General features: G+C 49.8%; 1 protein-coding gene across 1 annotated transcript in view; it reads left to right on the forward strand.

Annotated features, from left to right (window-relative positions):
- Positions 1-4,803: 4,803 nt before the first annotated feature.
- Positions 4,804-13,805, forward strand: part of Col23a1 (collagen type XXIII alpha 1 chain) — a 195,672-nt gene continuing 186,670 nt past the window's right edge. The window contains exon 1 of the mRNA XM_042688925.1: positions 4,804-5,100. Within this exon, the coding sequence (XP_042544859.1) occupies positions 4,804-5,100 (297 nt within the window). The remainder of the gene's footprint in view (positions 5,101-13,805) is intronic.

Raw genomic sequence — 13,805 nt, forward strand, 5'->3', positions numbered from 1 at the left:
ATTCCACATTTCTACTACTGCCTTTCTTTGACATATGGAATACAATAGTCTTTATACCCTTGTCTATACCAGTTTTATTACTGCTGTTTATGGTTATTGGTTTTGTGGGGAGTTTTTTGTTGGTCATTGGGCTGGAACTCTAGGCCTGGGTTCTGTACCTCAGCTCTCAGCTCAAGTTGAGTGCTCTTGAGCCACAGGGCCACTTCCAGTTTTCTGGTGGATATTGGAGATGAGTCTCATGGATGTTCCTGCCCAGGCTGGCTTTGAATTATGATCCTCAGATCTCAGCCTCCTAAGTAGCTAGGATTACATGTGTGAGCCACCTGCACCTATGGTTGTTTTTTAATGGTGCTGAGGTTTGAACTCAGCCTTGCACTTGTTAAGCATGCTCTCTACCACTTGAGCCAAGTCTCCAGCCCCTTTTTTTGCCTTTATTTTTCAAATAGGTCTTGCACTTTTTTTTTTTTTTAACCTAAGTTACCCTGGAACAGCAGTCCTCTTGATTTCCATCTCTGAGCAGTTGGAATTACAAGAATGAGCAACTGTGTTAACCACTCTGCCTCTGGGTTGGTTCTGTGTTCTATTGTGGCTCCTATTTTGTTGATTTGCATTCCTGATAATTTCGCCTTTCGTTGTTTGTCTTGTTGAGTGTGGGATAGTTTGTATTCCTGTATGGTTCAGGTCGTTCAGTTGCCTTGTTTCAGGTTTTATATTTTAAGCTTTGTTAAGACCATAGTGATTTTTAAATTTGCTTTTTGTTTTCTATTTCCTCCAATACAGTCAAACCATTTGAATGCTGTCTAAATTACCAGTATTTCCACCCTGGTCAGGAGGAACCCTCCTCCCCCACCCCCACCCCCCATGCCTTGTGAACATGGGGTTTGCTTGCACTCAGGATCAGCTGTGCTGGGTGATCCCTTCTCGTCTGTCCTCCCTTCTTCCCCATGTGCTGGACGGGACTGGGACGAAGGGTCACAGGCCCTTGCAGGCCTCTTTCTCAGGCCACGCAGTTCTCCGCTGTAGGTTTCTCTGCCCAGGCCCTCCCTGAATGGTGGCCTGTAAAGTCTCCGGAGGGGGAAGAGCCATTCTTGAAGGTCACTTCCCCATCATCCAAGGATCAGTGGCCTTTTTTATTGCCTAACGTTCAGTGTCACAAGTACCTACCATTTGTACATGTCTCACTGTCCAGTTAGTACCTGAATTTAAGAACTGAGAATAGACTGAGCTACCACTGGGACTGGAGCTGGGCTAGAATGAAGACAGGTGGGTTTTCCTGTGCAACAATTTACACATGCAATTATAAAGTTCATTACTTGAAACCTGATAGCTTCATCCAAGCTTTTTCATTTTTGCTGGAAACACTTGTGAAATGGATCACGTGCTTCTTGACCAGCTCATTGAACCTGGTAAGACCTCTTCATTATCAGTGCTGCTTTGCTGTAATCACTTTAGAGAATAATCTGTTTTGTAAGATATTTTGGAATGCCCCTAAGCACTCTGCAGGGACCGGGCTGGGTTTGTTGTATTTTCTGTTAATGTCTGTAGCTCTCCGCATCACAGCTCTCCCTCTTCCTACAGATCGCTGTTCCCTCAGCTCCCTGTGCAGGTGAGGGGCAGGAGACAGAGCTTGTACGTAGGGGTCCTTTGTGCCTGTCTGGCCAGAGAGTAACACCTGAGAACTAGATCCTACATGCTAGCTCTGCAAGCATGGGGAGTGGCGGCTAGTGTGGGAGACTACTTCCACTTGGTTCCTGGGCCCGTGTGACTTGGGAGCACTGCATCACAGAAGCCCCTGATGGAGCACATGGTACATTCCAAACAGCCCTGCATCCTCAGGATTGCCTCTGAGCTGGTACTCTGCCTGTTCCTTGAGAGGCAGGTCCAGTGTTGGGAGGCTGGCTGCTTTCCTCATTGCAGGATGCACAAGCACCCGCGGATCCTGTCATCTCGGGTCCTCCCCTGCTGCTTTGTTGGAAAGCCAGGCTCTTGGCCTGTATCTGGAGTCCACACCTGGGTAAGATGGAAGTGCTGTGAATGGGAAAGACATGCTCATCCCTGGAATAGCTTCCCACATGAGGGCCAAAGCCCTGGCTCTTACTAGTTTCTGAGAAGTGCCAGCCCAGCAATAAAGGTGGCCTTCAGAGGCAGCAGTAGCTAGATTAAAGTCGGGAAGCTTTGTGTTGCCATTGACATGATAGCTGCAGATCCACACCCCACTTGTTCTTTGTGTGTGGGTGTGTACCAGTACTGGGTCTTTTGAACTAGGATCCAGTAGCTCACTCTTACTTCTTTAGTTGAAGGCTGGCCTACCTCTTGAGCTATAGCTCTATTCCCAGCTTTTTCAGAGTTAGAGATGAGAGTCTCAGACTTACCTGTTCTGGCTGGCTTTGAGCCATGATCCTTAGATCGCAGTCTCCTGTGCAGCTAGGATTACAGGTGTGAGCCGCCATACCTGCCTCTGTCCTCCACTTGTGCGCTCTGCCCTTTAGGCAGGCTGTCCCTGCACTGCTCATAACTGGGTCTCCCTGGGCCTTGTGGGTTGGCTCCATGGCAGGTGAGAATCCATCTTCCACATCCCTCCCTCCCTCCCCTCCTCTCCCTTGCCAAGGATCTGCACTTTACCCAGAATGAAAGCTCACAGCTCCTGGCCAGCAGAACTAGGTTCCTCAGCAGTTTTCTTCTCTATTCATTTGGCTTCCGTGGAGCTAACCCCAATTTCAGCACCCCTGCTGGCTTCCCTTCCTCCAGTCTCACAAAACGTCTGTACATTCAGGCTGGCTTCATTCACCCTTTCTCATGTGCTCTTTTTCTGGGATGACCACTGACACAACATACAGTGCTTTGCTTGCTTGCTTGCTTTTAAGATGAGTTGCAGTTGGTAGTAAACATTTTCACATCGGAACACCAACTGTGTCTCACACTGTTCTCTCCTTCAAGAAGACAGTTTGGCTCACCCAAATGAGATAAAGTTAAAAGGTAACTTCAGTCATAAATGTCCCAGCCCCTGATGAAGCCTTCTGAAGGGAACTGAAGGCAGAAACACCTAGCTAGGACAGTCTGGGCAGGAGGCCTTTGAGAGAGTGCAAGTGGAAGACTTAAGAAACCTTGACCTGAAGGATTAGGAGCTTGCTGTTCAAAGACCCCAGAGGAAGCTAATCCAGATAGTAAAGTAACAGACAAGGATCAGGAAGGGGTCAGCCAGCTTGGCTTGTTCAATACTGAGAGGCTTCTGGAACACTGAACATTACGAACAGGCGACAAGCAATTTATGTTTATGGTAGACATGAGTACTAATTTGTAACAAGCTGCTGGCCTCTTCCAAGTGGATCAAGTTTGTTTAGCAGATACTTTTCAGATGACTTATTGTGCAAGCAGGAGATTTTATACAGCTCTGGGCCAAGACTATAACCACCTAACAGCACCAGTGTAACAAAGTCCACAGCTACAAACTTGCAGAAATGAGAGGCTCCCTTCTCTTTTATTTCAATCCATCCCACCTGGATTCCAGGAGCAGGTGGAATGTATTAAGTAGAGGATCGGCTCAATAGGTTCAAGAGGTAAGTAACCTCGCCACAGAAGTGGTTCAAACCGGTTTGGAAATATACTTAGTGGTAGAGTGCTTGCTTAGCATGGCCAAGAGGCTCTGGGTTCGACTTCCTTGGTACCACATAAAGTTCATTTAAAAAGATGTACACAGTATTTTACCTAAAAGAATGGTCAGGGTGTTACCCACTTGACAGTTATCAAGCCTTGGTGGCTTGTTGTTTTCAAAAGGAGACCTGGGGTCCATTTTTTGATAGAAACGTTCCTGGTCAGAACCCTGCCTTCCAGCCTGCCTCTCTTCCCTGCATCACTCCTGGCAATGAGTTTCCTTTGATCTTTCACAACAACACATTATTTCTGACCTAGCTGTCTCCCCAAGGAGAGAATCAAGTTCGACAAAACTTAAGACTTTCTTTACCACATCGTTCTGTCTTACTGTCTAAAAGCTTTCCCCAGATCAGGGGCCGGGGAGGTGGTGGTGGTGGTGGTGGAAAACTTGTGTCTCCAGCGCTCCATGCCTGGCACCACAGAATAAAGGGCGGGAGAATTGAAATTCTCCGTGTGGCTCCCTCTCCGCCCGGACTCCAGGTGGCTGCTTGGCGGCCTTGGGCCACCGGGCGGCGCTACGCCGCCGTCTAGGGTGGAGCTCCGGGAGTTTTCCAGCCGAAGTTAAGTTTTGAACTTTTATTGAACAGTAATCCGAAAGGTTAATTCTCAAGGATCTGGGGAGGTGAGGGGGTGTCTCGAAGGCCAGAGGTGCTCTAGCCGTGGAGGGAGCAGGGGAGGGAGGGGTGGATGTGCAGAAGCCGCAGCGGGTGTCTGGGTGCGTCCTGGACCTCTGGGGAGCGCAGCGGGCCCGGGGCTGGCGGGACGGCGGGACCCGGGGAAAGGGGGTGGGGAGGGTGCTCACGCGGGGACGGCGCAGCCCACCTCGGGCGTGGTGGGGGGGGGGGTGGCGAGGCCCGAGGGTGCGTGCGTACGGAGGTGGTGGGGGGGAACCCCCGACAGCGCGCGGGCAGGCGCGGGGGAGCCGGTTCCCCGCCGGCCCCCGCCCCCTCGCGGGCCGGCCGGGCCCGCTCCTCCCCTGGGTGGGTCCCGGCTCCTTTTCGGGGCCGGGAGATTTGCATAGAGGAAACTGGCCGCGGTGGCCGCGGTGGGGGAGCGGCGGCGGCGGCGGCGAGGGGGGCGTGCGCCGGCGATCGGCTGGCTGCTCCAGAGGCCCCGCTTCCCGGCCGACCCAGAACCCACGCGGGGGGGACCATGAGCCCCGGGGAGCGCACGGGCGGCGGCGGCGGCGGCCGGGACGACGCGCGGAAGGGCGGCCCGGCGGGGGGCGGCGGGGGGCGCCCGGCCCCGGCGGCGGCGGCGGGGAGCGCGCTGTGCCTGCTGCTGTCGGTGGGCTCGGCCGCCGCCTGCCTGCTGCTGGGGGTCCAGGCGGCCGCGCTGCAGGGCCGGGTGGCGGCGCTGGAGGAGGAGCGCGAGCTGCTGCGGCGCGCGGGGCCGCCGGGCACGGCGGCCGCCTGGGCCGAGCCGCACCTGGAGCGCCTGCTGCGTGAGGTGAGGGGCGCGCGCGGGGCTCCCGCGGGTCCGTGACGGGGGGTCCGTGCACACGCGTGGCGAGGGGTCCCGCTCCACCCCCCCACACCGCACACACACACCCCGCGCGCGCGGGCTGTGCGCGCACGACGCCGCTCCACCCGGAGTGGTGGGGCTTGGGGGGGGGGTTTGGGGGTGCTGGTCCCCCACTCTCCACTTCGCGGGGTGTGTGTGTGCGGGGAGTGGGTTCTGGGACCGGGATGTGGATGTGGGGAAACCCAGCCGGGAGGGTCCGTTCGGAGTCCGGCCAGCGGCCGGGTAGATGAAGCGCCAGGACGCGGTGACAATCCTGGGAACTAGGGGCCACCGCGGCCACCGTGGAGGGACGCCGCGCACAGGCCCCAGGGCCTGGACTCGCTCAGCCCCTCGTTGGGGCTCAGGGAAGTTGGTTAGGAAGCAGCTGCAGCCCCCAGGCAGCGCACACGCAGGGCTCTCCCGGGTGGGTGAAGGGGACAAGGACGGTCAGGGCTAGACACCTGGATTCTGGTTTCCAACTGGGAGGTAGAGGTGCGCACATGGCGAGCTGTTCATTGATAGCGTGCTAGGAAGCTTTGGAGGCACTTTTAAGTCTGTCTGTCTATCTATCTATCTATCTATCTATCTATCTATCTATCTATCTATCTATCTAGTTATTATTAAGGTGTTGGGATTACCATTACATAAACCAGGTAATGAGTTGCAATGCTCTTTAGACAGTGTCACGTTTTCTTTTCCTGGCCTAGTGGCTAGTTATTCAGGAGGCTCAGATCTGAGGATCAGGGTTCCCAGCCCCGGGAAGAAAAGTCTGTGAGACTGATCTCCATCCTTTGCTTCCCCCCACCCCACCCCTTCCCAGTTTCCCCCTCTCTTCCCTGCCTACAAGTTGCATAGTCCATTTTCTGGGATACTTTTTTTTTTTTTTTGGTCAGTCCTGGGGCTTGAACTCAGGGCCTGGGCACTGTCCCTGAGCTTCTTTTGCGCAAGGCTAGCACCCTACCACCTGAGCCACTACACCACTTTACGGCTTTTTCAGGTATGTGGTGCTGAGGAATCGAACCCAGGGCTTCATGCATACTAGGCAAGCACTCTACCACTAAGCCACCTTCTCAGCTCCTTTCTGGGACACTTCTAAGGGGGTTAAAATTGCCACTGTGTCTTCAGAGCAAGGAGCTACATTTAAGACCTCAAAGCCCTCACTCATCATGTTGGACAGAATCACTATCTTTGAGGCTCCTGCCCCTAGACCTGGGATTGGCTCGGGGCACTGGCTGTCCCCCAGGCTCTGCTGCCTCTTCTGCCTAAGTAATAGCCCTCCTCCTCCTCCTCCTCCTCCTCCTCCTCCTCCTCCTCCTCCTCCCTTTCTCCCCCCCCCCCCTACTTGAACTCAGGGCCTTGTGTTCTTGTTCAGCCTTTTCCCTCACAGCGGGTGCTCTACCACTTGAACCATACCTGCAGTTCCTTCCCTCCTCCTCTTGATGAGAAAGACAAAGGGGAAAGTTGAGAATGCAGAGGTTTTCAGTTTATAATCTGCTGTGCCCTTCAACATGCCACCCCATGGCTCACCAGAGATCAGCATTGCATATAAAGCAGCCCTTTTCCCTGACTCCTGTGGGGTGTCAGAGCTAGTTTGGGGTGCGCATGCGTGCTACTTTAGGTGCCTCTGGCTAGAAGACATCTCTTTCCCAGGGCACCAGTGGTTTCCTGCTAGCTACAGCCCATTTTCTTATAAATACCACTTGATGGGAAATGTATACAACCAGTTGAGAGGAGAGGGTGAGGGAGGCGGGTAATTAGCTCTAAATGGATGTGTAGATACTTTTTCCAACTGACTAGATGGACAAATATATACTGAGCTGAATGTCTCTTAGGAAAGAGCGTGTTGCGCTTGAACACATTTTCCAGTTCCGAAATTGGAGTCAAGAAAGTTGTGGGTTAGGCGCCTGCAGTTTGTCCTCTGCCCAGCTAACCCATTTTTGGAGTATCAGAGGCAGAGACCGTGTCCAAATTAAAGAAAAGAAGTTCTTGCCAACTACATACACAACTTTCATGCAGGAGAAAGAGAAAAAAACAAAAAACGACCACATAAATGAGCCAACAAAAGCCACGGTTGATAGGGGATCCTCTCTCCCGGTTCCCTTGGGAACAGCACTGACATAAAGTTTTCTGGGACTGGCTGCAGTGTCTGATCATGTAGAAGCTACAGGAGCTACAGAAAAAAAAAAAAGGAATAATCATGCCAGCCCATGGTGGTCAAAGACCCTCCCTGTGGCACCAAAGGGAAGACATGGATTTTTCTACAATTGGTAGCACCTGACCTTTTGCTTTGAACGTACTTTAAATAGTCTGCTTCCTTCATCCACCCCTCCACAGTTATACTTTAGTTTGTGTGTTACAAAAAGCTTTGGCTTTATAGTGTGTGTAAAGCTTTCATACTACAGTAAAAAAAAAAAAAGTTTAATGCAAAGATTAATGAAATATTTAGTTGTATTCAGAGGAGACCATTGCTAGCTTACAATGGATTTATTGTTATTGCTGGCCTTCTGTTGTCCAGACCAATCAGTTTGAAACCAAGAAAGGTCCAGAGACTCAGATAAAATACAAGTGCTTTCCTTCCCTCCCGTCAACTGTGAGTATTGGTTATTGTCAAACTAGGAATCAAATGGAGCCTTTCCAGCCTCCGTGGTAATCAGTTCTTAGCCGTCTATTTTAATAATGATCCCTATTTTTAAATCCCCTGCACAACTCTACGTGGGGAGTAAATCATAGCTGAATTTGTTTCGTTGACATTTCCTGGCTCCTAAATCAACAAAAAAGTTTCCTTCCAATTACTTCCTGGCATGCTTACTTTTTTCTCTCCACTCTTTTCTTGCCTTTAAACCATTTCTTTTTTTTTTTTTTTTAATGTGGTAGTTTGGGATCGCTTTGTAATAATAGCAACGTATTTAGAACAAGCCAACTGTTGGGGTGTTCTTGTGAAAACATTTTTGGGATTGTTGAATTAGGCTTGAAGATTGGAGGCATGACTGGCTCCCGAAGTTGGGGACTGTTTGAACTGGAGGTCGAGCAGGGTAGATTCGTCCTCCACCTTCTTTTTGTTGTGCTGGTCCTGGGGCTTGAACGCAGGGACTGGGTGCTGTCTCTGAGCTTTTATCATTCAAGGCTGGTGCTCTACTACTTGAGTTACAGCTCTACTTCTGGCTTTTGGGTAGTTAAGTGGAGATAAAGAGCTTTTATGCCAGGCTGGTTTTGAACCACGATCTCAGACTCCTGAGTAGGTGTGAGCCACCAGTGCTCAGCCTCCTCCTCCTTCTTTTTAGCCGACAGAGCAAGTTTATTTGAAAGAAAAAAGGAAAGCATCAAATGGAAAACAGTGAGAGACTCTCTGGAAAGGGACCTGAAGAGTCCACTGGAGTCCCCTTGGAAGGAGGGTTTTGTACTTGGTTCCTCCCATAATCCTCTCTTGAGCTTTGGGCTCAGCATTTGAATGGGAACCCGGGACATTGTAGGAAGCATTTGAGCATGAACCTAAGACAGTATGGGAAGAAGAAGCTCCATGCTGGGCCACACATTATATGCCATGAGTTAGGTATGCCATCTTTTATTCCTATCTACCAAACAGCTCCTCTTTCTTTCTGTCTTTCATTCCCCTGTCTTACAGTGACCATTCCAGGCTGCTTTCTGCAGCCTAGGATCCTCCGTAAAGTATCTTTTAGACGGACAGGACATAGTTTGTGGGCTGTTCCAGTTGACCACAGTACAACTCTGGAGGAGAGTTTCTATGAGGCTCCTTTTTTGTGATCATTTGTAGCTTGGAGGACTCCAGTCTAGAAGAAACCAATTGAACAAGCAGATTGACAATGCAGAAGCTAAATATTCGCAGAATTAAGATTATTTGATAGGGGTGTCCCAAAAAAGTTAGCCATTAGGATCCGGTACTTCTGGTGCTTGAGTTTCTTATCCACAGAGGAGCCTTTGAGACCTGGCCTTGCTGTGTGCAAGCTATCTTCCAAGCATGTCAGCTTCCTGAAGGCAACGTCTTCCTTTCTAATACGTTCATCAAAATGACGTGTAAGATACAGCAAAGAAGATCCTGCAGAGGAGAAATCTAGGTTGGTGTTAGGCTTTGGATATGGTTTGCCCTTGTCCCTGCCAAGGGTTCATGCTTTGAAAGTTTGGTCTCCAAGATGGTAGAATTGTGAGGCATGTGGACCTTTAAGGGGTGGACCCTCATACAGGGTCCTTAGGTCCATCATGGGCATGCTCTTGGAAGGGATTATAGTAACTCCAGGCCTGCTCTGGCTTTCTGTTTTGCATTGTGATTTTTGCATTGTGGCCTTGCGCAGAAGCCAGAGCAATGGGACCTTCTGGTCTTGGATTTTTCAGCCTCCAAAACCATGAACTAAAATAAATAAAGACTCTCTTCATTGCGTGTGTGTGTGTGTGTGTGTGTGTGTGTGAGTGTGTGAGTGTATGTGTGTGTGTGTGTGTGAGACTGTGTGTGAAGCTTGCCTCTGATATTTCATTACAGTCATGGAACACAGACCAGTCCAGTCAGGTAATTGGTTTTTGGCGGAAGGTAATGGGATGAACCATCTCACAGCATAAGAGAAACACAGCCAGCAGACACTGGGTTAGTTCAGTGACTTGGCCACACTTGGGTGACAACTGATTTTTCTCTTGTCCTTTCTAAAATGAATTGTCGTAAGACGCTGCTACAGCTCCACATATTCATAATTTTTTCAGCCTAGGGGAAAAGGCAGCAAAAGGAGCTGTCTTTTTGAGAGGTATCTTCTCCTCTATGTAAACCTGGGAGAGAATTTTCTCAGCTTCGTTCAGCAGCATTCCCTGGTATCCATCTTCCAAAATGAGGTCACATGATCACCCCGACCCTTTCTCGGCTGAGGGTGATGGAGGCCAACAAGGAGGCTTTGGCCAATTTTGATTCATCCCCTGGGGCTGGGCGCATTGCCACCAGACTAGAATCAGGGCTTTGTTAGGAGGGAAGGCTGGGAAATGGCCACTGTGGAACAGCTCACATTGTCAGCCAGGTGCCATAGAATGTCACTGCTGTCACTAAAGGGGAGAATGGATTGGGGGCCCGTTAACTGCTGGACCGTCACACTTTTCATGCCCATGCTCTCTTTCCACATTGCAGTTTCCCCCCACTCCACACTTGGGAACTGTCCAACCACCACACTGCTGGTTCTTAAGTCCTTGCTGTCCACATCCGGCTCTGCCTCCAGCCTCAGCTGAAGGGCAAGTTGCTGTGCTTGAGATTCTCTGCAGAAGCCTGTTCTTTTCAGTTGCATTAGTTATTTTTCGGTTAGTGTAATGATATATCAGAGGCGAGATCATTTATCAAGAAAACAGCCTTGTTTTGCTCATCATTTTTGGGGGGTTGAAAAGTCCAAAGAGCCTGGCACTGGCTGTGGTGAGGGCCCCCTGGCGACCTCACAGCATGACAGGTGGTTTGACAGTGGCAGGAGCAGGTGCAGCAGGAAGCAAACCATGGCGTGGTGAGACGGGAAATCAGAGCTATTATAATCTGTACCAAGGGCAAGGCCTCTAAGGACTTGAGGACCTCCCTCTAGGCCCTGCTTCTTTTTATTTATTTCTTAGTTTTAATTGTTATTATAAAGTTGATGTACACGGGGGTTACAGTTACATAAGTCAGCTAATAAGTACTGTTCTTTTTGGACAATGTATTCCTTCCCTCACTCTCTCCCAGTCCCCCCCCCTCCCCCCACCCCCCCCACCCCCCCGCCACAAGTTATGTAGTTCATTCTCAACATAGTGTCTAGTGAGTACCACTGCTGAATTCGTTCACCCTATGGCCCTCCATTTTTGAGCTCCCTTTGTTCCCCAAAGATAGAATATGGCACAAACCAGACAAAAAGAAAAACAAAACCCTCTTGTTGCCATTTCCTGGAGTTCCTTTTGATTACTATTATTTTATATGATCAGAGGCACAGAAGCATTGTTCCTCCCCAGAGTGCTCTCCTTTGGTCTCAGTGTGTGTGAATACCTAGAATCCTGTATAATTTATCATGTGTTTTGGATCTAGCTTCTGCATACGAGAGAAAACATTGCTAGGCCCCGCTTCTTAAAGGTCCCACCACCCCTTAACCTGGCCACGTGGGGCACCAAACTTCCAACCCTGACAGATGTACAAGACAAAGATGATGGACCAGTGTGTAGCTCAGTGGCTGAATGCTTGCCTGGGTGCAGGGGGTCCCGGGCTCCCTTGGGATGTACAGAGTGCTGTAGAAGAGACTGAGAAAGTCAGGCATGCCCACTGTCCCTCAGGGTGACACTCCTGTTCAACCTAAGACAGCACGCATGACCCCAGGTCTGGGCTGCCCACCCTGAACTCTGTTCCTCCGCTCTCATCTCTCCTCAGGAGGAAGGACTGTTTCTCTGGTCTATGTAAGGAAACCGTAGGGCCTCCTGAGCTCTAGGGACCTGCAGAGAGGAGGTGCATGTGGCTAGTGGCTTGCCACAGCCTTGTGGCACCTTCCTCCTGGCACAATCTGCCATTGGGTTTGGCAGGATTGATATTAGAAAGAAGACACTGCTTGAGGTGGAGGGGAAGAACCCAGGATGAAGAATCTGAAGCCACCATGGTCTTCTGGCTGTGTAGCAGGGATGGTTGGCCCACCCCTCTGCCCTCTGGATGTGGGGTTGGCCTTGTGCATGGGAGCATGTCTCTGGGTGGAGACAGGAGGGCTCTGCAGGAGAGCTGCTACATCCTGCAGAAACCAGCTCTGTCAGAGGAAAACAGTTCCACAGCACCTGATTCCATGACATTAGCAAAATGTGGCAAGACCAGCCTTATCTGGTGACAGGTGTCAGGACTACAGTGACATTTGTCAGAGGTTGAGTACAACACTGAATTCACAGCCAAAGAGCAGGTGAGAGGTCAGTGCATGGGAAATGACTAAGGGATATCTCGAATAAAAGGGATTCTGGCTAAGTGGACCCAACAGGAACCTTGCAGAAGAACACAGGCCAGGGATCAGTCCTCACCTGGGAAGTTGTGGATGTTTGGTTCTTTTTGTTTTGGTTTGGTGTTTGGTGCCAGGACTGAGACTTGAACTCATGGTCAAGACCCTCTTCCCTCTTCCATCGCTTTTTCACTCAAGGCTTTCATTCCACCACTTGAGCCACACCTCCACTTCCAGGTTTTTGCTGGTGATTAAGAGTTTTACAGACTTTTCTGCCTGAACTAGCTTTGAACCACCATCCTTAGCTCTCAGCCTTCTTAGTGGCTAGGATTACAGGTGTGAACCATGAATGCCTAGATGGTTTGGGTTTTTTTTTTTCCTCTCCCAATCCTGGAGGTTGAACTCAGGACCTGCAAAGACTACCAGCTAAGCCACAACCCCAATCCATTTTGCATTTAGTTTGTTTTCCAAATAGGATCTGTGCTAACTTTCCCTTTCCTCCTACCTCTGCCCTCCTGAGTAGCTGGGATTACTGATGTGTACCACCATACCAGGCCTCCCCAGAATATATTAAACTGTAGTTGTGGACCGGGAATCACAGAGAGCCAGGTAGGCTGAGAAATACCAGAGTATCTTGGCTTTCTTCCCTCCCTGCTTTTTTCTTTCTACATAGTACTCCAAATGTATCGTGATTTAAAACCATGAATGTTACTGATGATCCCACTACTCTAAAACAAGGGCTATTGAACATCCGCATAATTTCTTATTAGTCCTTGTCCATGGATAGATTGATACTCAGTTCATGTTACCCACAGGATGCATGCTGTCTATATTGTGTTTTGCTGTTTTAAACTTTACCTTTTAAAAAAAAAGGCAATTTTTCCCCAGGTGATGTATGATCTTTACAGTCATGTTTAATGACCACAGAGCCACCGATCCAGAGAATCTGCATCCAGTTGTCACTGTGGCATTAGGCCTCTGCTTTTGCTGCTAGTACAGATGTGGTACTGGTTTTGGATTTGTGGGAAAAGTCTCCTACATCTGCTTTTCTTTGGAATGTGGAGTAAGTAATATTAGAGCAACCAGCCGTAGCTGTTGAATTTCTCCTCTTGTGATCTTCTGAAACAATTGCATTAATGTGAGCTTGGCTTCAACTTTGATGACATGCGAAGTTGAAGGTTTCATTCATCTCATTTTGCTGTTGTTGTTGTTGAACTTGTCATTGTTGGAAGCAAAAAGAACTTTTTGATAGGGAAAAGTCCCTTTCGGAAGGGGGGAAAAAGTCAAGATTTCTCCCCAGAATCAGGCTCATTTGATGGCTCAGCCAAGAGGCCTTTCCAGAGTAGTGCTGGCTTGGTGCCAGGCCCCAGTCCCAGGTGGTACTGGTGAGCACGAGGACTTCGAATTCTGTGAATGATTGGAACTGGATTCCAGAATGTTCTCTGAGGCCACACACATCCTCCCGTCCTTGCTCCGTTCACTTTTCCCCATATGGAGAGTCAGACTTCATCTTCAATTGTTAACATAAACACTTAGAAAACATCCCTGCCTCATGTCCGGAAACATACATATTTCTGGACTTAGCACAGAGTCGTTGAGAGGGGAGAAAAAGTAGGCTTACAGATGGAATTTGAAAGAAAGTCACGTCAGGGCTCCCCCAGAGGCAGTGGGAGAGACAAGTAGATATGTAGATGTTGCATGTGTATTTGTCTTTTTTTTTTTTTTTGCCCATCCTGAAGCTTA

Source organism: Dipodomys spectabilis, unplaced genomic scaffold, assembly GCF_019054845.1.
Source record: "Dipodomys spectabilis isolate Male_0828 unplaced genomic scaffold, ASM1905484v1 ptg000119l, whole genome shotgun sequence".
Lineage (NCBI taxonomy): Eukaryota > Metazoa > Chordata > Mammalia > Rodentia > Heteromyidae > Dipodomys > Dipodomys spectabilis.